The following is a 26715-nucleotide window of genomic DNA, read 5'->3' as shown; positions in this document are numbered from 1 at the left end:
GGATACTGTATTTAGTTTTCAGAATGTTTATGAGTTTCGCCTATAGGAATATCAGTAAAGAGTGAAGCGATATTGAAACTTACTAGAATGTCTGACGGTGAGATAGGGTATTTTTTAAGAAGTTCGATGAAATGAAAAGAATTTTTGATGAAAGATGAAGCATTTTCGGCGAAAGGTTTTAAAAAAGCATAAATCAACGATACATACAAGAGTAGTTCGAATATTTGAAGCAATTTTTATTATTGCACTGTCTATTAGGGCTCACCTGGGACTACTATTTATTCTGTAATTAAAACTATTTTACAGGTTTCAATGAGATGCAAGCAGGTGGAATAGAAGTATTCCTTAACTATATTCATTATAAACACAACAGTTGATGTCTTCTTTATAGTGTGTGCAAGACATAAATTAGCAAAAATACTTACCCAGTCTTTGGTATTGCAGCTTTTGTTGCGGATGTTTTGCTTATAGCTTGCTTGGTTGATGTAGGGGTCAATTTTGGTGTAGCTTTAGAAGCTACAGCTGGGCTCTTGTTGGATGTCATTGTTTTGGGACTTGCAGGTTTTTTAGCAGCAGCACTGTTGCAAATAAAAAATAGCATCATGATCTATACGCAGTATGTACATTTGGTAAGCAAAAGAAAGTATTTTTTAGGTTTTAAAAACAACCCTACAAATATATCTGAAAACGTTTCAGAACGTCTTAAACTCGTACACTGACAGCCATTCGTTTAAAGATGAACTTCTGGTAAAAGATTTAAAAAATGTGAATGGAGAAGCTAAATTCATCAAATCTCAAGTTAAAATCATCAAAGAATGAGCTAACCACTTAAAATTTGGATTATTAGAATATGCAACAAACATTTTTGGCTAAATATTAGTTCAAATATATAGATTGTTATTTTAATGATAATTGGCCAAGATAATAAGAGGGTAAATTGGCAGCATATTGCTTTTCTCCTGTAAACAGCAGAATTTTCAACCATGCTGTAAAATTATTTTAAATAAAGAAGGATACACAGGTATATGGGAAAAATAGAGGACATAATGTCACCTCAAATTGACGTTCGCCCCGAACGACAAATTAGTCTAAGATAATCCTCGATCAGGAATATTTATGTGAATTAAAGGTATGCGATTCGGGTTTAGTTTTAAGTAAGTACTATTGATCGATATTTATCCAACAGGTTGCAGAAGTCAAGAGAATTTAGTTTGGTTACAAAATTGTACTTTAGAACTGTGAGTCATTTCATATGATTTCACAATATTTCATATGTGTGTTTTCAACCTCATTTCCTTCCTCTACTATTACCATTATTAACGTCTTTTGTTTCCCTGTCTATTCAGATATAACCTACCACATTGTGGTTGATTAAGTTGATTTATTACACGGCACTGCAAAGATTTTGATGTCTAATAACAAAGAACTAAGTTTTTTTTTCTAGAGTTTTTTTTTGTGCAAAATCCAAATCTGTTGAGATTATTTTCCTATCACGTACAGTTTTTTTTGCTACACAGATTGCATAAATAGGTATTATATTTAGAAATGCGTCCGAAGGTTTTATCATATGGTGTTGAAATTGATGTGTATGTTATGTCGGAGATCGTGTGTGAATAGCTCTAATGTGTTTTTTTATAATTGTGGTTGGAAAACAAGATAACATATTACCAAATCAGTAGAAAATTTGTACTTTTCATATTTTGGTGTAAAACTTGGCTATCAAGACAATTCATGGGCCCCTCATACTGTTTGTCGAGGCATTGTGACTATGGTTAACAGGTAAAAAGAAAGCTATGTCGGCATGTATGTAGTATTGAAATACCGATGGTCTGGAAAGAACCATCAAATCATGTGGATGATTATTACTGTTGTCTAGTATGACTAATAGATGTGGCTACTCAGTTAAGAACAAGAAATCTTTGTTTATCCTAACTTAGCTTCTGCTATTAGACCAGTAGCTCATAGCGACACTATGCCTGTTCCCGCTCCTACTACTGTTCTAAAAGATGTTAGTGATGACTGTGACTGTGAAAGTAGTGACAATGAGAATAATATATGTGATGAGGTATATGAACATGATGAAGTTCGCTCACCTAAACAAAGAGATGCAGAGATGCAATGGCTTTCTGTAATGACATTCAATCAGTGATGGAATATTTTGGAATTGACTATAAACCTACTGATTGGATACTCTTTATAGATTCATCAAAAGCTAATTTGATTTTGTCTAGTAGATCTAGTTAGAGTTCATTTAAAAGAAACATACAACAATATCAAAATTATCTTTGAAAATATTGAATACGAGAATAACAACTGGTTCATTTGTGCAGATTTCAAAATCATCGGTATTCTCCTAGATTTGCAAAGTGGATTTACTAAATTCCCTTGTTTTATTTTTGAATGGGATAGCAAAGATAGGTCCAATCAGTCTACAGTGAAATCTTAGAAAACAAGAACCCAGTTGACACCAGGCTCAAAGAATGTCATAAACTGTCCATTATTAAACTCCAAGCATCTTCTGATTCACCACTACATATTAATCTGGGTTTAATGAAATAGTTCGTGAAAGCGTTGAATCAGGATGTTTCCAGTATTTGAGTAAGATAACTTCTGAGAAAATAAAAAATGGAATTTGTGTGGGTCCTCAAATTCGAAAACTAATGATCAAAACGAAAGGAAAATACACGGAGGAGCTTCAAATCAGTAGTTAGAGGGTTGCTTGGGAACCAAAAAAATCCCAATTACAAAGAAGAAGTAAATAGCTTGTTAAGAAGTTTCCAAATCCTAGGTTGTCTTATAAGTGTAAAACATTTTGTTTACTCGCACCTGAACTATTTCCCGGATACTTTAGCAGATTAAAGTGAAGAACAGAGGGAGAGGTCAAAATATTAAATTAATAGAAAAATGATATTAACGAAGGTGAATTACTACTATGATGGCTGACTACCTCTGTAACCTCAAGAGAGACTGTAATCCAGAGGAATCTACATCTAGTAACTCAAGAAAGAGGAAGTTTATTTTGACTCAATGGCAAGTAACATTATATTAATTTGTGTAATGGCGTAGAGAATTAAAATAGTCAGTGTTTAATTTGTAACCAATGATTTTTTATTTTCTTTGTCTTAATATTTTCTTTTATTAAGCAGAGCCACTATAGCAGACCTGTCTTTTCATACAAAAGTTAGATGGCGATTTGTGAAAAATCTGTACGTGATAGGAAAATTTGATGGCAGATTGAGAATGAACACGGCAAACCAGTTCTAAAACACCTTTTAGTTCTCAGTCATTGATCCAATTTTTTTTAAATTGCAGCACTGTGTTATCCTTCACCACCCTTCCTTTCACCCCTTTCTATTAAAATTGGTAGGCTGTTCAACTGTATTTTAAATCAGAAGTTAGTGACAATATATTTGCTTTTGACAAATTGATCGTTAAACCCATAACAAAGCCTTTAGAAACCCAAAGCTGTCTAAATTCATTTACAAAATTTCGATTCGTTTGTATCACAATTTTTTAATCCATTTTTTGAGACTAGTGCTGAATATAAGGTAAAATAGCTAGAATTGTAACAACGCATTAGCAAGCAAGCACAAAACAAATGGAATAATTTTTGACAAAATTAAGGTTCCATTGTAAAGTAGCTATCAAAGCTATTGTTTTTTATTGCTTCCCCAAGTTTTTGAATAGTTCTAAAAATATTGGATATAATTTTTATCCAAGTTACATACCTTGGAGATTTCTTCTTTTCTTCCGCCTTTGTTGCTGATACAACAGCCGTGATGGCAGCTCCGGCAGCTACCGCAGAGACAACACCAATACCAATCATTTCTTTCTGTAACTCTTCGGCCATTTTCTGTTCTTCCGTCGATGGTTCTTTGACGGCTTCATCTAAAACATTATATTTGTTAATAAAAACATGTCGGTAAAAATAAAATTATAGTTTGTAAAATTTAATCGAAAAACGGAGCTTGGAGATTACATGATTCTTTTCCCAATTAATTTCGGAAAACTGAACGAATTTGTTGACAAAATACTTACCAAATTAATGTACAGGGTTTGTAATTAAAAAAAATGACTACCTTAATGACCACAACAATATTTATAAAGCAAAACCACATAAACCTTAACCACATAAAGAACAAATATATATTATTAGATTCTGACGCTGTTGAATGATTTCCTCACTGGCAGTTATAACGCCAATATATACCAAATATATGGTTTACAACCAATAATCCAAAAATGTATGAAGATATCTAGCGAAAGCTTTTATTAATATATAATGTTAGGGTTCAGTACTGATTGTAACGTTTGGTTTTTCCTTATTTTTTAATATCCGTTGTATAATTTTAGCTTGTCCATTATAAGAAGCATTCTAGCGGACACAGTCAGCGACAAAGTGGCTTAGTTTTCTTCTCGTTGGCTTTTTTAATTCTATAAAGATAACATATTTCAAAAATTTGAAATGATTTTAATTGCAGATCAGTTCGTTTACCGGAGTAGATTGAATATGAGGGAAGTCCTTTTGCATTACAAATACTGTTGCGAAATTGCACGATCAAAGAAAATGTTTACATATGTTTTGTTGATTTTGAGGTCTTCAATAAAGTTAAACATGGCAAACTTTTACAATTATTACTAGAGGGTATTGGAAAGACGTAAAATTAATTAAAAACCTGTACTGGCAGCAAACAGCAAAAATCAGAATTTATCTGTCAAAACAAATATCTATTAATAGAGTATGACAGGGCTGTGTATTGTCGTCTGTATTATTCAATTTGTACTCAGAAGTAATTATTCAGCAAAACGTTTGAAAAATACACGAAGGTGTAACATTAATCAGATTAATCAGATTGAGAGACTTGATCTTACCATAATAGAAATTAACATAAAATAAACAGTGATAAGACCAAAGTGGTGACTTTTTGGAGACACGCATCAACTATCCCTCTCTCTCACCCCACCAATAATGCCTCGCTGTATTACTTAGTGACGGCTTAGCAGTCTTCAAAGATAGAGCTTTAGATTGCTGTTACCGCCAGATACGAAATTGGTACGCTGATAGGTTTTTTAAATGCAAAACGTATTTCACCTTTTGATATTCATCGTCAGTTAATCGAAGTTTATGGCGAAAAGTGTATATCTGTTCAACACGTTCGCGAATGGAGTAGTGAATTCAGTTTCAGACAAACCGAAAAATGACAAAGATCGAGGCGGAAGGCTTTCAGTTTCAGACGAAATTGTTGAAACATTTGAACGAATATTGCTTGAAGATCAGAATTTACCATTAACGACCTTGCTTTGCGAATTCCTGAGACTTCCCACACCACAATTCATGTGGTGTGAGGCTTGTCTATGACAACGCTTGACCTCATGTCACACATCAAACTGAACAACTGCTAAGAGATTTTAGCTAGCCTGTTGCGCCCACCCTGTGCCTGTGGCACTGTGTGTCTGTTGTGTCCACCCGAAGTCTAGACCTAGCACCAAGTGATTATCATTTATTCCCAAAATTAAAGGAACACTTGGGTGTTTACGTTTCAGTACCGATGATGAAGTCAAGGAAGGGGTTACTCGATTCCTTAATGGATTGGCGGTAGAATTCTATAACATGGTGATGGAAAAGTCAAGCATCGTCTGCAAAATTGTTTCGGTAGAAACGACGATTATATAGAATAATAGCGTAAGTTTTAAAATGATGTATAACACTAAGAACAGAAATAAAGCTGTCTATTTTTAAGATTCATGGGAATCTTATTTTACGAATGGTCCTAGGATTTGACTTTTTTGGTTTTTAGATCACATCAAATTGTAAAATCTTGAAACAAGTCAACAAAGTAAAGTACCTGGGGGCTGCATAAACGAACAACTGGACCCATTTAATCTTGAGATTAAATGCAAAATTAAACAAGCAAGAGGCGAATTCATACAAATGAATGAACTACTATCCGACCTACACATTAATTTAGAACTTAGGATAGACCATATAACAAATAAACAGATTCTCGATCGTGTAACCAAAGAAAGGGAGCAAAATCCGCAAAACATTAGGTATAGGTATATTAGGTTGGTTCCTCCCCAACTCGTAGTAACAGGCAGAATTGAAGGAAAACACAGAGTAGGGAGAAAAAACTATCGTGGACCCTAAATATACGACATAATGGATAAAATAAAATAAACTTAAAATATATAATGTCAATAAGCATAAGAGTTCAAGATTGGCTGTCTTAAACAAACTGCTTGTTTGGTTATTAAATATTAAATACCAAATATAAAAAGTATGCATTTTAGAACGTCAGAAAAAGAGACATGTCATTAATTTAGAGAAGTAAACAAAAAGAAATCCTACCATCAAGAAAAATTGACCGAAATCTTACTCTAAACATACATACACAAATCACAAACTACACAAAATATATAATCTAAAACCCATAAAGTCAATTATTTGCAGGCCGATGATTTAAAAAAGAAACAGTAATTATATTGAATTAACATTAAACAGGTTTTTTTAAATTTTCTTTTTAAATACAGGGACAGAAAGATAACTTGTTACCTACAAAATATTTTGAAGTATTTATAAAAATAAATAAATAAATAATATATATATATATATATATATATATATATATAATATATATATATATATATATTATACTGGATGGCCGGACGAAAACGAAACAGAGGCAACAGGAACTACGACAACATTTTTGATTAATTGGGGACACATTTTTCCGGTGTATATATAATAATATATAATAATAATAAATAAATATATATATATATATATATATATATATATATATATATATATATATATATTATACTGGATGGCCGGACGAAAACGAAACAGAGGCAACAGGAACTACGACAACATTTTTGATTAATTGGGGACACATTTTTCCGGTATTTTCGATTATTTTACTTTCACCCCCAAGCCAGGGTAAGAATCACCCAACATTTTATAATGGCAATGGAAGTCAAATAAGATCGTTTGAGAGCCCTTGCAATTCCCTATATATTAGTCTTTAATTTTTAAATTCGGTCCAGTACTTTATTTGATTTATTAGAAGAAAAGAAAATAAATTTTAAAATTAATATTTTTAGCTGGTTACTTATTTCTTAGTTGACCAAATGGTGGAACTGATAACCTCCGGTATCCATACAAAGATAAGGTTTGCTCGAAACGATCTTCCATATTCAAAAGCATTTGAAGAGTGATTCGTAGGCATTCACTGACGTAAATCTTCTAAAGATACGGGCGATGTTCTATAGATTTTGCTTTCTAGGTGACCCCACACAAAAATCGAGGAAGAGTCAAATCTGGTGACCGAGGAGGCCATTCGATGCAGGCTCTCCTCCCAATCCAATGCCGTGGAAAATTTTGGTCTAAATAATGATGAACAAGTAAAGTAAAGAAATGCGGGGAGCACCGTCCTGTTGAAAAATCAAATGATCATCATTGTTGATTCTCGCTCACTGATTATTTCACTAAACTGTAAACGGCGCGGCGATCATAATCATCCCTATTAAGTTCCTGCAAGAGGGTTTTATATGGATGGAATTTGAGGTTCAAAATGACTTGGACGGTAGTTAGGTTAATTCCAGATACAGCTGCCTTGCCTCATACTTAACCTGTAATCTAGGTGAACATGTAATACTGCAACTTCACTACGTCAATTATTTACAGGCCCTTCATTTTCTCGCTTTTTATTAAATAAATTTCCAGATTCCTGTATTTTTTACTAACTCCAAGCAATATCTTGGGCTAGTGTAATTACTAATATATTAGGGGATGTCATTGCTTACTTTCCTACGTAAATAGTCACACTTATAGCAAACTCTAATTTTAGAATTATTAAGGACAACTTACCTAATGTTGAAGAAACCAAATCGTCCGCTTTACTCTCTTCGGATGGCGTCACCATCGTTGGTTCGGCGAATTCAGGAGAAATAGTTTCAGTCTTTACGTCTAGTGGAATTTCTTGTACCTTCAATGGGTAGACACACATTTTTGGAGGAGGCATTACCAACTCGGTGATATCCGTATGTGAAAGATTTGCAGGAATTGGCTATGAAAATAAAACAGTGATGTTTGTGACAATGTTACATCCCAGGCAATACAAGATTATGAGAAAATCTATGAACAAGCCATTTTCTTTTAAAATAATCATACTAATATTATAATTAGGCTTACCTAAGTAACTCAGTTGAAGAAATTCTGTGATTGTATAGATTTAGAATAAAATAAAAAAAAACCTAGTCCAAAATGAAAGTATCAGATTTCTTTCTCTGTTGCTGGCAATTAAAAAAAATTTAAATATATTCGCAGGACTGAAATCATACTTCCTTTCACAAGAAAACTGTCCACGTGCAATGTGAAATTTCTTGGAAAGTGAGACGGGTGAATTATATTTTTGGCTTGTGCATGGACAATTAAATAATTTTAACAAGACAGTGCAACTCATGACGTGAAATAAGCGCAACTCATATTATTTTAGAGTTAAGAAGATTAAAATATAATCTTCAAGAACGAATGGATAGCAATTTTGTACCACAAGAAGGGAAACAGTTATTATTGAGGAAACTTGGTAGTATCCAGGATATTAATAAATTTATAACAGAAGCAACTGATTTTTACCAACGATGCATTTCGTATCATGCATAATACATGCAACTGAAAATTACTAATGAAAAAAAATAGATATGTCAAGTTCGAGACGAGTTTTATAGGAGACTTTGTTATTGCCAACAACAAGGTGGAGAACATTTTGAGCTTTTATTTTAATGTAATCCAAACAATTACCTCGGGTATTCTATGAATTAATTGTTTTGAAGAAAATTATATTTAATTTCAAAATTTCACCTTGTATTATTCATTATAGAACCTACATGATATAGTTCGTTGAAATCAGGTTGTTAAGTCTTTTAAAAACATAAAAATATACAGGGTGTTTCATTAAAAATAAGGATTATGGACTCTGCGAGACTTGCGTACATTTAAATTTATATTTAAAAAGCGCAGATTTAAATTTAAAAGTTAACGTGTTCCAGAGTTTTTTATTATTTTCTATAATAAGGACACATATATAAGGAAACAATGTTATTCCATAAGTGGTTTCCACACTGTATATTATGAACGAACTGTAATATCTTGCTCTCTTGAAATATTTAGGATAATTGTAACACGGTGCTCAGTAACAGCCAGTAAACATTAATTCGGTTCCTTCTGTTTAATCCTTTTTGATTTTTTTTAGTCTCATAAACACTGAACGTCTCATTGCGATTTAATATATATCCATTACATTTTGGAATGCTCTCTTATTTAAAAGTGAATTGTCAATTTGTGAAACGTACCTTCATAGCAAACTTGAGTTTACTGATATAGGCTGATATAGGAACTAATTTCGAATACCTTCTAAAATTAAAAAAACAATTTCCTTTATTCAATTGTGTGTGTTGCTTAAGATGTTTATAAATAGTGAAGTAAGTAAAAGTAATAAATTTAATTCACAAAATATTCCATTTTCCACTACGATTCAAAATATCTGCAAAACTATTAAGTACATGCATAGGAAATACTTGGGTAAATTAAACTACATTGTCTTTAGTATATGATGAGATATAAAATACAGGGTGATGCATTTAAAAACAGTGAGCATGAATTAAGGAATATTAGCAAAATAAACAATTCTGATTATAAATCAATAAAAAGGTTGGAAAATGTTATCAATATTTGATATTCCGTACAAGATTTTCTCTATATGTTTACAATATTGTATTTGTTTTATCTGAAATATGAAATGATTCAAGATGCTATAAAAGTCTGGTGGTTTTTCTCTTCGAGCTATCAAAAAATATATCGCAGCTAGCTACAAAGTAGATGCAGAAAAAGTTATTAAAAAAAATATAAAAAAAGTATATTAAAAAATATTTAAAAGATGGCGTTGCACTAGATATCGAGTAGAAAAGGAAGGAAAAGCTATCTGCTTCTGTCAGACGTAAGTAGCGAAAAGGTAAAATCCGTACATAAAGTTAGAAAAATCAACAAATCCGTATCAAAAACAAAACAAAGTAGTAAAAACGAAGTAAAAAAAAAACGAAAGATATTAGAACCAAAGTTCAGTGTGCCGTAGGGGTCAAAGTAAACAAGAGGAAACTACGACGAAATAATCAAACAAAACATAAAAAATATATTGCAACTAATTTATAACAAATAAACACAAACACTGAAAACCAGACGCAACACTTAATGTGTGCTGTCGGATTTCTTACTGTGGACTCCATCCATTATACGTTTTAACAATATTCGTCCAAAACAAACAAAATATACATGAAATTTTAAAAAATGTTAAAAAAAATCTTCACCACGCCAAAACTTTATAAGTTGAATTATCTAAGACGAAACTGCTTGCTCTCAAGACTTTCTCTGTTAAAAAAATGAAAGAGGAATGTTTGATACTTACCTCTAGAATTTCTGGTTCTATCAGAGGAGGTTGCTGTTCCTCAGATTCTTTGGAAGCATGAACTTCAACCACAGCTTCTTTAACAAAACTATCATTAATTACTTGATCTTCAACAGGTGATTTACTCTGAAGATCCTGTACTGGGGATGATAAATCGTCCTTAACAGAAGAAGTGACATCCTCAGGAGATTCTATAGGTTGACATAAGTCTTCGAATCGTTGTTGGGCTTCATCTAATAATTTTTCTTCTGTAGAATCAGGGAACTGTGATACTTCTTGTATTGGAGATTTAGGTTCAGATAAATCACAAACAGAAGATTTTGGCTCACCTACAGGATATTCAAGTTTAAAGTGTTCTGGTATTGGTTCGGGAGTTATGGACAAATCAATTTTCTCTGATTTACCGAAATCGGAAGATTTGGCTTCGGCAAATAGTAGTGGCGAAACCGGTTTTGGTTCAGGATAAGTAACATCCGAACTATCACATTCGGGAGATTTAGCTTCCTCCAAACCTTGATATAGTTCTTGTGGAAGTCTACAAACAGGTTTAGGAGATGGGGGCAACATATTAGGAACTGGGGATGAACTAACCACGTCATCTATTTGAGGTTCTGATGATAGAGGACGAGGAGACGGACTTGCCAGCAAATCTTCTTTGTTGAGTGCCAGGACTGGGGAAGTACTTTCTTCTTGTACTCCACTATATGGTTCTGAAGAAAATTCAATGTCTTCCTTTTGAGTTTCTTGCACTAAAGGAATTGAAGAAGCATGCTGAAGAGCGTCTTTCTGTGGTTCTGGAGAAAGAGGACTCGGTGAAGGATTTCCAAGAACTTCTTTCTGCGGCACGGGCGAAAGAGGACTTGGAGAAGGACTTCTAAGGGCTTCTTCCTGCGGTTCCGGCGAAAGGGGACTTGGAGAAGGACTCAGAGATTCTTTATGTGGTTCTGGCGAAAGAGGACTTGGAGAAGGACTTCCAAGGGCCTCTTTGTGCGGTTCTGGCGAAAGAGCTGCAGGTAAAGGACTTGCTAGAAGTTCTTTTTGATGATCAGGTGAAATAGGCCTTTCAGAAATGCCTAAATCGTCACTTACTGCCGATTCTACGCGTGCAAACTCCTCTAGTGTCGGTTGGGGGCTGTGACTAATAGGTTCAGAAATTGGATCTGTTAATGGGGACTCATTACTAGGCAAATCTTCATGGACAGACGATTTATTTAAGATATCTTCCGGTACCAACTCCACGTCAGCTGGTAAAGTCACTACATCAGATTTTAATAGATCACTAACTTCGATAGCTTCGCTTGGTTTAAAATCTGTTGGAACGGGTGAAATAAGTTCTACATCTGCGGGTAGTTCTGCTGGTTCTTCTTTTTTGGGTATGCAACAAAACTCTCCCAATAAATTTTCATGTGTAGGTTCAGGAGTTTTGGCAAAATCAGTCTCTTCTGTGGTTAATAGTTCTCTTTCCGGTTCTAAAGGTGAGGCAAGCTCTTTTTCATCATCATATGATTGTTTATCTAAATCCGTAATTTGTATTGCGTCATCGTTATTTTTGCGCTCATCTAAAGGTGTGTGTTCAGGTAAATCCGAGATGGTTTCATTGAAATTATCGTTATCCGGTTTGTTCAAGAAATCATCGAGATTATCAGGCAGTAGTTGAACTTTATTTAAATCGAAGGGATTAGATTCACCCTTATCTGCATAGAAGGACATGGACATAGGATCTGATTCTTTATTTAAAATATGCAAGTCTTGGCTTGAGTCATTAAAAGTACTCTCAAGAGTGGCCGTTGATTCATCGCCATAAACGGCCTTAGTCGACAAAGCTTCAGATTGGTCTAAAAGTTTGGGAGTAAAAGGAGCAGCATTAGGGCCAAAGTGAAATTCATCGTTTTGGAAAACCTTTTTCGGTGTGGTGACTGGTTGGAACTCAGGGATTTCATCGATATTTTTACCATTTAAGATGTTCTCCATATTTTCCTATAAATAAAAATATAATTAATAGAATATAAAATACCATTTCAAATACTTAAAAATATACATATTAAATATAAAACAATATCAAAGAACTAAGATACGAATTTACAAAACCATAATCTGCCGATAGTGAGCTATGCATGTGAAATTTGGGTGTTGACTCAAATATCTATAAACCACATAGATATCTTTGAAAAAAAGGTACTGAGACGAATACTAGACCCTAAAAATAAAAACAACAGGTGGCGAATTAGGATGGAAGAAAAGGGGCTCCAAAAAAAATGTTGAATACAAGAATGCAGGGAAAGAGACTTATTGGAAGACGGAGAAAGCTATAGGATGATTAGGATGAAATCTTCTTGACAGCCGATCTTGGAGCAGAATGGCTACAAACCGTAACGGTGGAAATATAAAAAAGGTGTCATTTAATAAATATAAAATTTATCAAATAGTCAAATTTACTAATTTATTGTAATTATTTGCTTGTTTTTATAAAAAACATTTAAATTTTAATTTTTATAATAAATATAAACAACGTTACAAAGCTAACTCCCGTAAATTGACTAATTGCAGAATTTCGGCAATGTGTTTTTTTTTCTCTCTTGGCTTGGACAATTGTCATTCAGCCAGTCTCAATCAACATTAGCTTTATTAAAGAATTTAAATATGTCAATTAGTGAAACATGATTAATATAATAATAATAATATAATTATTCCGTACTTAGCTAATGTTAATAGATACTATATTATACCTTTATTATAATTCAGTTATTGAAAGACGGTCATGTGAAATATATATATAGTGTATACATCTTACAAATAAAAATATCTACCTACTGTGTTAATAAATACAACTATGTTAATTATTTTTCGCTACGTTAGGACATAAACCCGATTCAACACCTCGGAGGTTTAGATCCTCTTAATGATTATTTTACTAAATTTTTTTTTTTTTAATTTTTTTTTTCTGATTTTTTTTTCTTTTTTTTTTATATATTTTTTTAATATATCTTTTATAATACTCTTTTTTATTTTTTTTTCATTTATTTTTTTCTAAACATAGGTTACAATACAAATCTAACTAATTACAGGCATACTTTACTACCAGACAAGAAGGTTGTCAAGCAGTCACCCATTTTCTTTTCAATGAGTGATAGTAGAAAGAAAATATTAACAAAAAGTGAGATGTTCTTGTCTATCATTCTTTGAATTAGGTTGTTGGTGGGTTGTTTATACTTTTGAAACTCAAAAAATATGTAGTTTAAGTCACTTTTAATCTGACATTCTTGACAAATATCCGAATCTAATACACTCGCGATCATACAATCCGGGTCACCTTGAAAATCTACGATATTTCATTTTTAACGAGCTTTATCGTAAATAATAATAACACAAATACAAACTAATGCATGTTTCTGAGAATTGTTGCGGTTTCCTTTGTAACAAAGAATTCCAATAGTGCCGATTTCGCGGTAAAGTGCACACTTCCCAAAATGAACGCTACCTGTAACTCCGCTTGTTTTAAATCTCTCGTTTGTACTTCGACTTTCTGTTCAAATGCAACGAACAAACGTTTATTATTGCCACCATTAGTGTTTATTAGTGCCATTATTAGTGTTTATTTTTTGACAAAAATGCCTTTGACTGTTGTTGAAACGGCACAAATTGTTGCACTTGTGGAAAACGGTCACACTCAACGGCAAGTCTCAAGAACTGTTGGCGTACGCCTTTCTACGGTTCAACGAGTGCTTCAACGCTTGCAGGAGGCAAGTTTGCTAACCAGGCGACCTGGCTCTGGACGAAGAAGAACGACCAAGGCACTAGATGACCGTTTCCTTGTGTTTCAGGCTTAACGAAACCGGACCTCAACTGCGGTTATGCATCAAAATCGTCTAGAGGAAGTACGAAATCGCAATTTTAGTGTTGCAACAGTCAGAAGAAGACTTCGTTCTTCTTGACTATCTTCTCGGGTAATGGCTACAGGACCGCCACTTCGCCGGGTGCCTCGAGTTGCACGACTAGCTTTTGCTCGACAATACGCGCATTGGGGAATTAACGATTGTAGCAAAGTGTTATTCTCAGATGAATCCCATTTCTGCCTAACTGGATCCGATAGACGTGTAAGAGTTTGGAGGAGAACCGGTGAACGATTTTCACAAGCTCCAAGAATGCCATTTGGTGGAGGCTCATTCATGGCTTGGGGAGGTATATCTTCCGACTTCCACACAGAATTACCCTTCATCGAAAATGGGTCCCTAACTGCACGAAGGTACATTACGGAGATTCCGGAAGAACATGTTATGCCCAACATGGCAGGACTTGGAGAAAACGCCGTTTTTATGCAAGACAACGTGCGACCGCACGTTGCCAGGGTCAGTATGTAATACTTGGACGAAGTTGGAATTACGAGGGTACCCTGGCCAGCTAGGTCTCCGGACCTGAATCCCATCGAACATCTCTGGAACGATTTGAAAAAACGTATTCAAACCCATACACCTCCTCCTAACAACGCACAGGAGCTTAAGGATCTGTTAGTGAGAGAGTGGAATAACATACCACAACATGTAATCCGGAGAAGAATTGAGAGTATGCCCCGTCGTCTGCAAGAGGTTATTAGAGTAAGGGGAGGCAATACACGATATTGGTCATTGAAATTTCACTGATTTTTTACCACGTTCTGTATTTTCCATTTTTTTCGTATGTCTGTTTTATCAACAATTTGATTTGTTTTCCGTTTTTTTTTCAATAAAAACAATAAAAAACCATTTTTTCTTTCAAAACAAACATTGATGACAAATAAAAAATACATCAGCCAAAAAAAAAGGTTATTACTGCACCAGAGGCAAAAATATTTAAGAAACTTGAAATTTTCAAGATGACCCGGATTTTATGATCGCGAGTGTATATTTATTTTAAATAAATGCGCAGGATAACATGCATCGCCAAATCTAAGTCTACTAATGGTAGTTATGTATTTGCGAGGGAGGATGAAATTCTTATACCAAGGTTTTTTTTGGAATAATTGGTTGCATCAAACTGTATTGTGTTGTTGAAATACTACAGTACTTTTCCCAGTGTGCTTTCCAGTTGTTCATTTGTTCAGTTCTTGAACAAGCAAAAGCATCTATAATGCAAGGCTGATAGTTGGTTAGTGTTCCATGAATGATGGAATTTTTAGCTAACTGATCTACGTGTTCATTATGCGTAAGTAGTAAATGTGCTTTGATTCACCGGCAATAAGTTGACCTAACATGATTCTATAGATTTAGAAGATCCACTTAGATTTAACCTAAAATATTGACAGTCATTCTAACGGAAACTCAATGATTTTAAAAAGTTTCTTAAACATTTGGAGGCTGATTTTTACAACTTTTTATGGCTCTATTCACATTATTCCTAGAAAGAGATGGCGAGTTCAGTTCGTAGGCGAAATAATTCGACATATCTCTAAATACCTCTACTAGAGATAACAGATCCCTAAAATCGGCATCTAATCAGATGATTTAACCCGGAGATCCTTATAAATTCATCATAAATTACCAAGATCATTTAACAATATTGGTATTCCTCATAGCTCTAAAAGCTAAAATGGCCGAAGAAGTAATTTACAAACTAACGAATATAGAAGCTTTTAAACTCGCGTTCCATTAGTTTTTCTCTATAGTAAAATGTAAAGCGATCGTCACGACACGAAAACGTCACTACTATTTATACAAGCGGTATTAATTTTTTAACGTTAGTTGTTAATAAGTTCATTTCAAATTATCCTCAAATTTCATTTTGAAATATCTTGTTTAGTTTCTATAATAATTAAATTTACTATCAAATGATATTTATTTATATTTTATTATTAATTTAATATTTACTCAAGACGGGCCTGTCAAAAGTAAACAACGCACGCTTGGCAACAATGCAGACGAAATATACCGCGCAACTTTGTTTATACGTTAGCATGTGGCGCTGGGAGCAAACAATAATTTATTGAATTATTTTATTATTATTTTTTAATACTATTAAAGCAAAGAACATCAATAGAAACAGACATACTAACATATATAGAACAAAAAAGACTAAAGTGGTATGGACATGTAAGAAGAGCTAGCGACAGCAGATGGATAAAAAGAATAACCGAATGGAGCCCCATAGGAAGGAGGAAAAGAGGACGACCCCGAAAATCCTGGAGGAACGAAGTAGACGACGCCATGAGTAAGAGAGGACTAAACGATGGAGAATGGAACAACAGAGAGAGATGGAAACGGTTGAGCGAGGGAAGGCAGTGAATACTGTAGAATCCCTAAATATATATATTATTTTAATATAACGTATTTTGTTTAAATAATAAAATAGTTAAATGTAGCAAGGGCATTAAGTAGATGTTTATGCCCGAGGGGCACAAACAAGAGGGCCCCTGGCCCGAGTGTTTGTAAGTCGCCCAAGGGTATACACATCTATTAATGCCCACGGTGCATACAAACTTTTGTGTCATACTCATTTGTTATCGTATTAACAATCTAAACATTTTTCAAAATTTTTTAAAAATTCAAAAAGTTTATCATGGTAGGGAGCAATGCCATAGTTAGGGTGAAACATATAATGAATGAACATCTGCGGCTGCCAATACTAAAAAGTGAAAATGTCAGATCTATCTATCACCGGATCTTCTACTAAATAATGTTATGTGGTTATAATATTTTAATTGCATATTTTGTAACTTAAATAATAAATGTTATTAAGATAATTTAAATAGAAAAACAGGAAACTGAATAGCAACCGCACAAAATAGTGAAACCTTGAGGAATCATGATATGATAATTTCTAATAGACAGAACGTTTCAGTTAAGATTTCTGAATAACTAATGCTTATCTCCTCGTAATGCTTGGCCTATTGTATTATATGAAAAAGACAATGTGTACCAACTTGATACATTTTTAGTATTGGAGGAAGTATATGTAACGAATGATTACCAGGTCGTTTCTTAATATAATTATATTATTTATTAGTCGATAAAAATCGTATTTTAGCAACGATGCAACAATCTCAAGAAAATGTAATTTAAGTAGTTATTGCCGCAATATATAACTATGAATTAGAGACGTATAGCGGGATGTGTTTAAATAATCTTCGCCAGACGACAAATTGTATCACTATTTCGGCACCTAGTATTTCTAGTATGGATATAATAACGATTATGTCTAGTTATATCAGTCGTATGTTTCCGACATATACACAGTAACAATATCGAATATAATTCAAAAACAGAAAATGAGTCAATAATGTACAAAATCCTTACCCAAAACACAAATCCGGCAAGTAAACTCTTTATTTGGATTCTAGTACGAAAATGATTTGCTACATTCAACCCATATCTAATCATACACAGTTTATATTTAGTGAACTTTACGATGGTGTTGACATAAAACAAACTGATAACTTCTTAATATGTTCATAGTCACAACAATTATGAGCGGTAATAACGGACATGAAAATGAGTTATCTAAATTATTTAATTGTTTACCTTCTATTTGGCAATATTATTTGCTGTATCGGAAACAATACGAAAATACACGCATTACTTGTAGCAATAAGATCATTCTTTTTTTAGACATGACGTAAGAATATCGAAATAACTAGCAAACATTTATCCGATTTGTAGTAAAAACCACCGAAACTATTTTGACTAGAAAATATGAATGAAGGGATGGTGGTTAAAAAGGTGATTAATTACTCAGAACTTTCAGATTTGACAGTGTTGTGACAGAGTGTTTGATGACGACTAATTTTATGTTAATTCATTCAATTTTATGTAATTGTCAAATATTGACTCCTTTAAAATTCAACCACGGCCACTTTCCATTCCACTTATTCGCTCCGTGCGTGACCATGGTAGGGGTACTTTGAAACGATGCCGATGCCAGCGTGCGTAGCGGCGAAATATGACAAAATTGGACCTAGCTTTTTACGCATAAATTTTATCAAAAATGTGTGCAAATACATATTGCGTATTTAATTGCTAATAATAGCAAAAATAGTAAGTGTAGTTTTTATAAGTTCCCAAAGATTACATATAAATTAGAGCAAAAAAAAAGATGGATCCGTGCTATTAATATGAAAAAGTAAATATCACATAACTTCATTTTTATGCAATTGAAAAAGGAAAAATTTAAATAATTTACCTTAAATGATATTTTATAAGGCTTCAAGCTAACTGCAGAGTGCCTGATGACTTTAGCTTTTATATGATAACTTTTACTATTACTGTTTTTAAATATATGCTCTTTCACGTGAAAAACTTGATTTGCCAGTACTAGATTTTTCCCTTTCTTTTCCGTTTATGGTTGAAAAGATATATTATGATGAATTTTGAGAAACCCAGTTTTTAATACTACATTTATTTTGTACATAAACTGAAAAAATGTAATTAAAAAGTTAATTATTAATAATTGTAAATTTCGCATGTATTTAACAATGTCAAACATATGTCATATGTTTAACCTGAAAATTGGTAGGTCCAAAACTGTCAGATGAAGGCGGTAGGTGTCGCGTCAGTCACGCACGGAGCGAATATAAAATTGGAATACTGTATAAAACACGAGAAGAAATTTATGTAATTATATTCATGGTCACAGAGGCTTACACAGTTTTATTTTAAGATCACATAACGAGAGCACTTTTTAACGAGCCCGTTTATAGCCGGGCATACAGCCGGGATTACCCGGTTATATGTCGCTGGCAGTCTTTTATGTGACACTATAGTCCAGCAAATAAAAAATGAAATAAGTCATGCGCGTGATCACTGACGTATATCCTACCATTTAGTCGCTGTCGCTTTTACCAAGATGCGTGTCGGTAGCGGAGAAAGGGTGCGTATAATGGGGTGTATTCTGTAACATTTCCGTTAAATTTAAGAAGCCTCTAAAATTTAACTTTTAACGGTCCTCTTAAAGTTTTAGGTAACATTGACATTCTATAAAGAAATATTATAGAGGACCGCTAAAATATATTTTTTTAGATTTTTCAATCAGATACGGCAACGTCGCACGTTGATCGTGTTTAAACTACTTCTAAGGTAGAAATTGACAGTCTGCTTGACTTATTATTTTATTATCAGTAGTAATATCCCTAAGACATTGATAACAGACGAGATAATTTCATGACAATCGAAAGCTCGTTCCGCTCGTTCCGCTCAGCCTTCGGCTTCGTGCTGTTACCAAGCAACGAGCTTGAGAAATTTGTCATGAAATTATGAGGCATTCATCAATGTCCGAGGGATATTCGGCGGATAATTTTTCGAAAAAAAAAAAAATCATAACTCAACATAACGAAACATTTATTTATTAAAAGTACAGTTAGTGAAAGTACAATTATTAAAATTTAAGTTAACATTAGATTCGCCGAAACGTAACATTTTGAAATTTATTTGGATGAAGTTGTCAAACTCGATCGTGTTGTCATATGGATTGAAAATTGCACTGAATGCAATTATCAGTCTAATGTTGACATGATTGGGTGAAATTGTTCCACATGACACAAAATGTCGAAATTTGAATGGTTGTTAGAACAGTCGAAAAATTATCATTGAAAATATATTTCAGTTTATTTGTGTTCGCATTAGTTTTATTTTCGTTTTAATAAAATTTTACTATGTCTCGTGCTCCACGAACAACAAAATTTCAAAAAGAGTTTTTGATAAGTTTTTTAAAAGAAAATAAAATTCTAACAGGAATTAAAATTAATCCTAATGAATTGGGAAAAGTCCATGTGTTATGGGAAAGGATTGATCATATTTCGGATTATCTTTTGATGTAATCTGAATTCAGCTCTACAAAAAGAATAAAAAATTTGAATTTTGTTATAGGTGTAACACATGGATTATAAAGTAAACTAAGACGTACCTCTCATTATTATTTATTATTTCATCAACTAAAGCTTCGCCAAATATATCATAAAAAGCCATTTGTCTTTTTTAATTGTTTATCTGCACTATAATATATAAATAACAAACTAGTAATCATATAAACTAACCAAACAAAAATAATCAAATGATAATTACTATTTAAATGGGAATAAGCCACAATTAAAGGTTAAAGTTATTTAATAAAATGATATTTAACGGACTGCTAAAAATAAGAGGACAAGTTTTGACATCCTCCAAAATATTCTGTTTTAGCGGGAGTTTTAACGGTTTAGGTTATGATTTTAACGGATGCATAAGTTACAGAATACAAAAAATATTTTAGAGAAAGCTAAAATTTTAGAGGCCTCTAAAATTTAGCGGAAGTGTTACAGAATACACCCCATAGTCAGTATATATTTAGTTTTCTCACGAGTTATAAGTACATTGTGTGTTAGAAGTATACAGGTACCTTTGTGTTTTACGATATATTACTTTTGTTAAATATTGTTAAAAGCTAGTACTAGCAGGGCGAGTATAAATTTGTAAAGTTCTACCAACAATTACGACTTAAAGCTAAAAAAATAATGTCTCTTTTTTCTGTCGGCTTGGTTTAATGGTATATCAGGGTTCGCCTCCCTCAAGCTTTTCCTTATAATGTTCTGTCCATCTTCTTAGTTTTTCTTGCTGTTCTGTCTATGTTACGCTCCTTATATCTTTTGTTTGAATTCTTTTCTGCTTTTGTTGAGTTTCTCGTAAAATTTTCTTTCTCTGTTGGCTTACTTAGTTCTTGTAGTTCTCTCGTCTTTCTGCGGTGTATTTTTTTCTTCTTTACGAAGTTATTTATATTCCTTATCTGCTTGTCGGGTTCTGTGCCCCTGTTGCATCAGTGAATATGCTCTGTTTTTCTTTCTGTTATAATGTGACATTCTTCGTCAAAACAATCATTCGTTCTTGTTCTTCTTTGTTTACCTTTCATGCTTAGCAGTTCTTCAGCTGTTTCTTTCATGATGTTCTTGCATCCTTTCCACTCTTCATTTATGTTTTCATGTTTTAGTCTGTTTTCTAGTTTGATGTTTATATTTTGTTTATTTTCTCTATTTTTTTTTTTGTATTCTTGAGTCCTTACATATTGTATCGTTCATGTTAGAACCTATTTCCTGTTTTAGATGTTTAAAATTCTGTCCCTTACCATACTTTCCACACAGTAGTGATCAGAATCCGCATTTGCTCCTCTTCTGGCGCGGACAATTATTATATTCGATTGAGTCTACAATAACATAATCTATCATATTTACTGTAAGTACCTCTGGTGATTTCCAGATGCCTTTGTGTATATCTTTTCAAGCGAAGTTAAAAATATACAATCGATTCCAAAAAGAACTTCTTTTGAAAAAGAAGACACTTTTGAAATCATAGCATCAAAAATATTTAAAAATCGTTATTTTTAAGCCCCAAATGTTTTCATTTTGTTGGACTGTGTTATCATTCCTGTTCCATACCATGCAGGGTAAATATTTACTTTGTATTACAGTTCTTACTTTGGCAGAATTTTCAGTTTTTTATTGACTCTTGTAAAATGAAAGTATTGGCTTCGTTGCAGCAATCATTGATTTAGCTGCTAATTCATCTGTTGTCTTTATTTTGCTGTGTAAACACATTTCGGCATGATGTCAGGATATTGGTTAATTCCGCTATTAAATAGACTAACTCAGTTATTCTGACACTCAAGAGAATTCAATTTTTCTCAGAAATAAACTTCGAATCTTGATAATTGTCTCGTTCTGTTTACTGCTGAATACGTAGGATCAATTGCGGGGAGGATTGTATTTGTAACAATACGATTCTTGAAAACTCATTTAACAAACTTTATTATTTTTATTATTATAAGCAGAAATATAATATTCTATTGTTACAATGTAAAGTCACCAGCAAGGAAACGCGCCGCCAATAATCGAATTCAAAATTTCCGAGAATTCATTATTCACACGTGATTTCGGCTATTTTGACCAGTTACGACGCGTGATTTTGGATGACTAATTGCATTTTGTGTTTACTAGACTATATGAGATTTTGGTAACGGGAGCATGATCAAGGGCAAGAGCGCAATCTCTCGGTCGCTCGATATTAACTGATTTCTTTTCAGAACATCTTCCCTAGACAATGCAGGATTTTAGACAATGAACTATACTAGTCGATAAACGTTTGTTAAGACGGTTGTATCAACAATTTGTAACATAAAATGGACTTTAATCAATAATTATTCTGACTGTTCCATATTCTGTATTTTTAACTTTATTCCTATACAACTAATTAAAATACATAAGGAAAAGAAGAGACAAGTCCAAAAAATAAATTTAACAGGTAAAAATTAAATGAATATATAGACAACCAAAATAATTTATGTTTCTATTGCTGTGCTTCCTCCAACATAAGACGAGAACCAAAGCTTCTACGTTGGTTGATTATAAAAGACGTCGAATAATTAATCTTCGTCTAAGCAAGGTATAACTCGATGATGTTAAAGAAATATTGTTACACTTCGAGTTAAGTATTTTTATTTTATTTGAGCACAATTGATTTTTACACAGACTGTTATTACAATTTTTCTTGAAAACTGAGTTTAAACAATACTTCGCTATGTCGGCGAGTATTTAATTGTGTGTGTTATAACCAAGGCGAGAAATGGTTCTATTAACTGAGGACCGCGATGTGATTGTCTTAAAAACGGGATAATTGTGTCGGGCATCGAGATGATTTTCCTAACTTGGGACGAAATAAAATGTGATTGTATAAGTACAGACCGCGTGTATGTACAGTGATGATTGCCCTGACGACGAGAGATGATTCTCTTACCGACAGCGCGAGATAATTATCATTGCATACGTAGAGAACGCGTGATGATTGTCCCAAATGAGGACGAGCGATGTGTAATTCTTGATTTTAAGGAATTGGAGATTTTTTACGATCTTTTTAAGACATTACGACCGGTTATTAAAAAGCCTTTTTAGAGAGAGGTTGTAAAATAGAACAACAAAAAATGCAGGTGTGCGGCTCAAATTTGTCTTCCATGATCACAAAAGGAGATTTTACTTCGTATTACTGACGTCTAAGATTAGCACAATACCCGCCACTTCGGATATTGTATAAATATGTACAAAAGGATCTGATTTATATACAGGTCTGTAAAAAGATCGATTCAAATTGTTTTTACACCGATAATGTCGCGTTGGATTGACGCCTCAGATATTATGTAAATAATCTTTTTTACAATATATATGAAAGGGTCTGATTTGGGATAATAAAAAGACATTTAGTGAAAACTAGACCTTTTGTGGTACAGCAAATATAGTACAGGACTCGATTCTGTTTGTCGACAAAGAAATATGTGAGGGCAGGATTATGATATGTTATAAGTTTGTAATAACTATATATTAATATATTATTAATAATTAAGATATTGTTAATATAATATATAATATATTTTTATTATTTATGTTACAAACTGCCTTTACACCAGTCTTGTTAAAAAATGTTTATTGACTAACACAGTTCATTGTCTAAAATCTTGCATGATCTAATTTGAAAAGGAATCAGTTGGTATCCGGCGTGCACGAGATCGCGCTCCTGTTACCAAAATCTCCTGTTGTCATATAAAATACTGTCAGCAATATATAACCGGCTGTATGTCCGGCTATAAATCGGGTCAGTTCTAACTATGAATGTGATAATAACTTGACATTAAAACTGTCTTGGGCATCTGCGATCATGTGAATATAATTGCATAACTTTCTTCTCATGTTTTTAGACATTTCTACAACTATTTGTAAGGCATTCATATAGTAGCACTATTTGAGTGACTACTGTGTTAATAAGAATTTTTAAAAATAAGTATAAACAAAGATTTATCGAAGCAAAAAAATATTCAGATGGAACTGTAAGAGGTCCTACCAATAGGTCTATATTTGCTGACAATATCTGGAATCTGATAATTCCATATAACTTACAAAACATCCAACAAAGAAACACCAGTTATAACTTACATGTTCAATTGCAACAATAATGAGCTTAAGTATACTGCAATCGCGAGATAAAATCGTTCTGAACGGATCGGAGATTGCCTTATCTTTGAAGGTTGCTTTAAATAGGATTTTGTATATTGTGTTACATTAGGAATATTGCTAGTCCATTGCAATCCCAATTCGCTCTTTAATTTAAACAAATCGATTTAGGCAGGCGTAGCACAGTGGATATGCAAGAAGTATCCAGTACAATACAGGCTGTCACTAATTCAAGGTATTAAAACAAAGGTTATTTAGCGTGATATGGAAGATGTGGTCATACAGAAGCCAAAACTGCAAATTCGTAAACACGGATGACGATCCAGACGTTTATAGAATAAATAATTTAGCATAGATTTAATCGAATATTTCCATTTAACGCTATTGTTACTTACATGGCCATTGGTATCGATTTCACTAGGTCTGGATTTCACTTCATTTTCGAAATCTCTAGGATTAGGCACGTTGATATCTACATCTTTTGCTTTGCAAGGCGATTGTGATACGATTTGGTCGTTCATTAGCATGCGACAAGTGGGAGATGGAACACTCCTCGTCGGTGATACTGGAACAAATTCTGCAGCATTCGGGTTCAGCTGAGACATTGTATCGTCCTCTTCGGGGATGTCAGCAACCTGAAATTAAATATTCAAATAATTTTTGAACCAACTATGATATAATGCAGGTGAGAAATTAATCTGATTGGTATTTTTAATAGACGTTCGGTGTAATCCGGTAATTGACACAGAAAAAATAAAAACAATCTTAATATGTAAATACATGAAAACACTGATGACAACAAAAATATTTGCATCATTTAAAACGCAAAAAACCATACCACCAATTATCGAAATAGAAGTATAAGCTGTTATTTATAAAAATTATCAAAGATATAAGATCTTCCCACGAGATAGAAAAAAATTTGATGAAATACAGACAAGTAAACCATATTTAAAAAAGCATAAGCTTAACTTCAAACTTTTGGGAAATTAACCTACGTCTAAAATTTTTTGTCAAAATAATAATTCAGTTACCTTGATTTTACATGTTACTAATTATTCATTAATTGTTCACTTTTGATTACACGGGACTCCCAACCAAAAAGCTCAAATAAAATGATAAAAAAATTCCAGGACGTCGAGATTTTTCACAAAATACGAATGCAGATTTAGCCCATTTTATCTTGTCTAAGTTACGAGATCTTGTACTTGGCTTTCAGACATTACAGACTCATATTTTTCAAATCTGTAGCGAATATATTTGTGAGGAAAGTGTATATTTAGTCCCTCATAAAGTTTGCAAAAGGTGTGTGGAGGACCTTAGCATTTAAGGGCAAAAAGGAACGTTTCCGTTTTGGAGTACCTATGGTATTCCAAAATTTACAGCATATATAATATTATCAGCTGAAGAAAATCACCGAAGTCACCGTAGTATTCTTTAACTATTGAATACAGTCGCGTAATACCGAATAACAGTCGGTAATCGCTCTCACTCATATGGTCAAATTTGGAGAATATGCTACTGAAAAGCCTTATTGAGAGATTGCAGCTGTTGCAAAAACAGGGGTCGTATTTTCGAATTCAATCGAATTTTTTCGTATACGAGTTAACTCGAAAGAAAAATTTCGTATACGAATTTGAATCTGTATTTTTGAACGTCCAAAATCGAACAACCAAAACTTAAATAATAAAAAAAGAAGAATAATTGGCAGTTTTACTTAACCTAGTTTATGGTGAATTTGTTATCTAAAACAAGAAGTAAAAAAGGGCATGAAATATGATGGTTCAGTGTCGGCCGAACAAAAAAAAAGCCATTCTATCAACTCCATTGTGAGGGGCCTTGTTAATCTGTACAATTTTTGAAATTGTACATCCGAATAGTCCTCTAGATGGTTAAGAATGGGTTGGTAAACTTGCCTCTTCGTTCCGCTAATATTATCGCCTCGGCAAGGGCGTTAATTATTTCTTTCTATTAAAAAATTATTTAAACCACCCATTAAAAACAAAGTTCAATGTAAAAATATGGTAGGTATTAATGTAAATTTTATTGTATTGTTCAATCTAAAACAACGATTAAAAACTATCAGCTGAAATTTTATCTGACGTACACGGGCCCAGTGACAACTGAAATGACAAAAATTACTTTGATCGTATACTAGCATCGAAATTCGAATGGTTCATACCCATTCGTGTCGTCGTATACGAAAAAATTCGTATACGCACTATTCGAAAATATAAAAAACTGGATTTCGAGCGAATTTCTTCTAATTTCGTATGCGAAATATGCTCGAACGAATTCGAAAATACGACCACTGACCTTTGACTG

At 33.1% G+C, this 26715-nt stretch overlaps 1 protein-coding gene across 1 annotated transcript in view; it reads right to left on the bottom strand.

Annotated features, from left to right (window-relative positions):
- The window catches only part of LOC140436744 (uncharacterized), an 808356-nt gene that overhangs the window by 18726 nt on the left and 762915 nt on the right, over positions 1-26715 (bottom strand). Inside the window, exons 12-16 of the mRNA XM_072525808.1 lie at positions 24786-25025; positions 10464-12440; positions 7871-8069; positions 3729-3888; positions 426-578 (exon numbers count right to left, since the gene is read on the bottom strand). Coding sequence (XP_072381909.1) covers positions 426-578; positions 3729-3888; positions 7871-8069; positions 10464-12440; positions 24786-25025 — 2729 coding nt within the window. The remainder of the gene's footprint in view (positions 1-425; positions 579-3728; positions 3889-7870; positions 8070-10463; positions 12441-24785; positions 25026-26715) is intronic.

The sequence above is a fragment of the Diabrotica undecimpunctata genome, chromosome 3 (assembly GCF_040954645.1).
Source record: "Diabrotica undecimpunctata isolate CICGRU chromosome 3, icDiaUnde3, whole genome shotgun sequence".
Taxonomy (NCBI): domain Eukaryota; kingdom Metazoa; phylum Arthropoda; class Insecta; order Coleoptera; family Chrysomelidae; genus Diabrotica; species Diabrotica undecimpunctata.
This window is presented reverse-complemented; position numbering and strand designations above follow the sequence as displayed.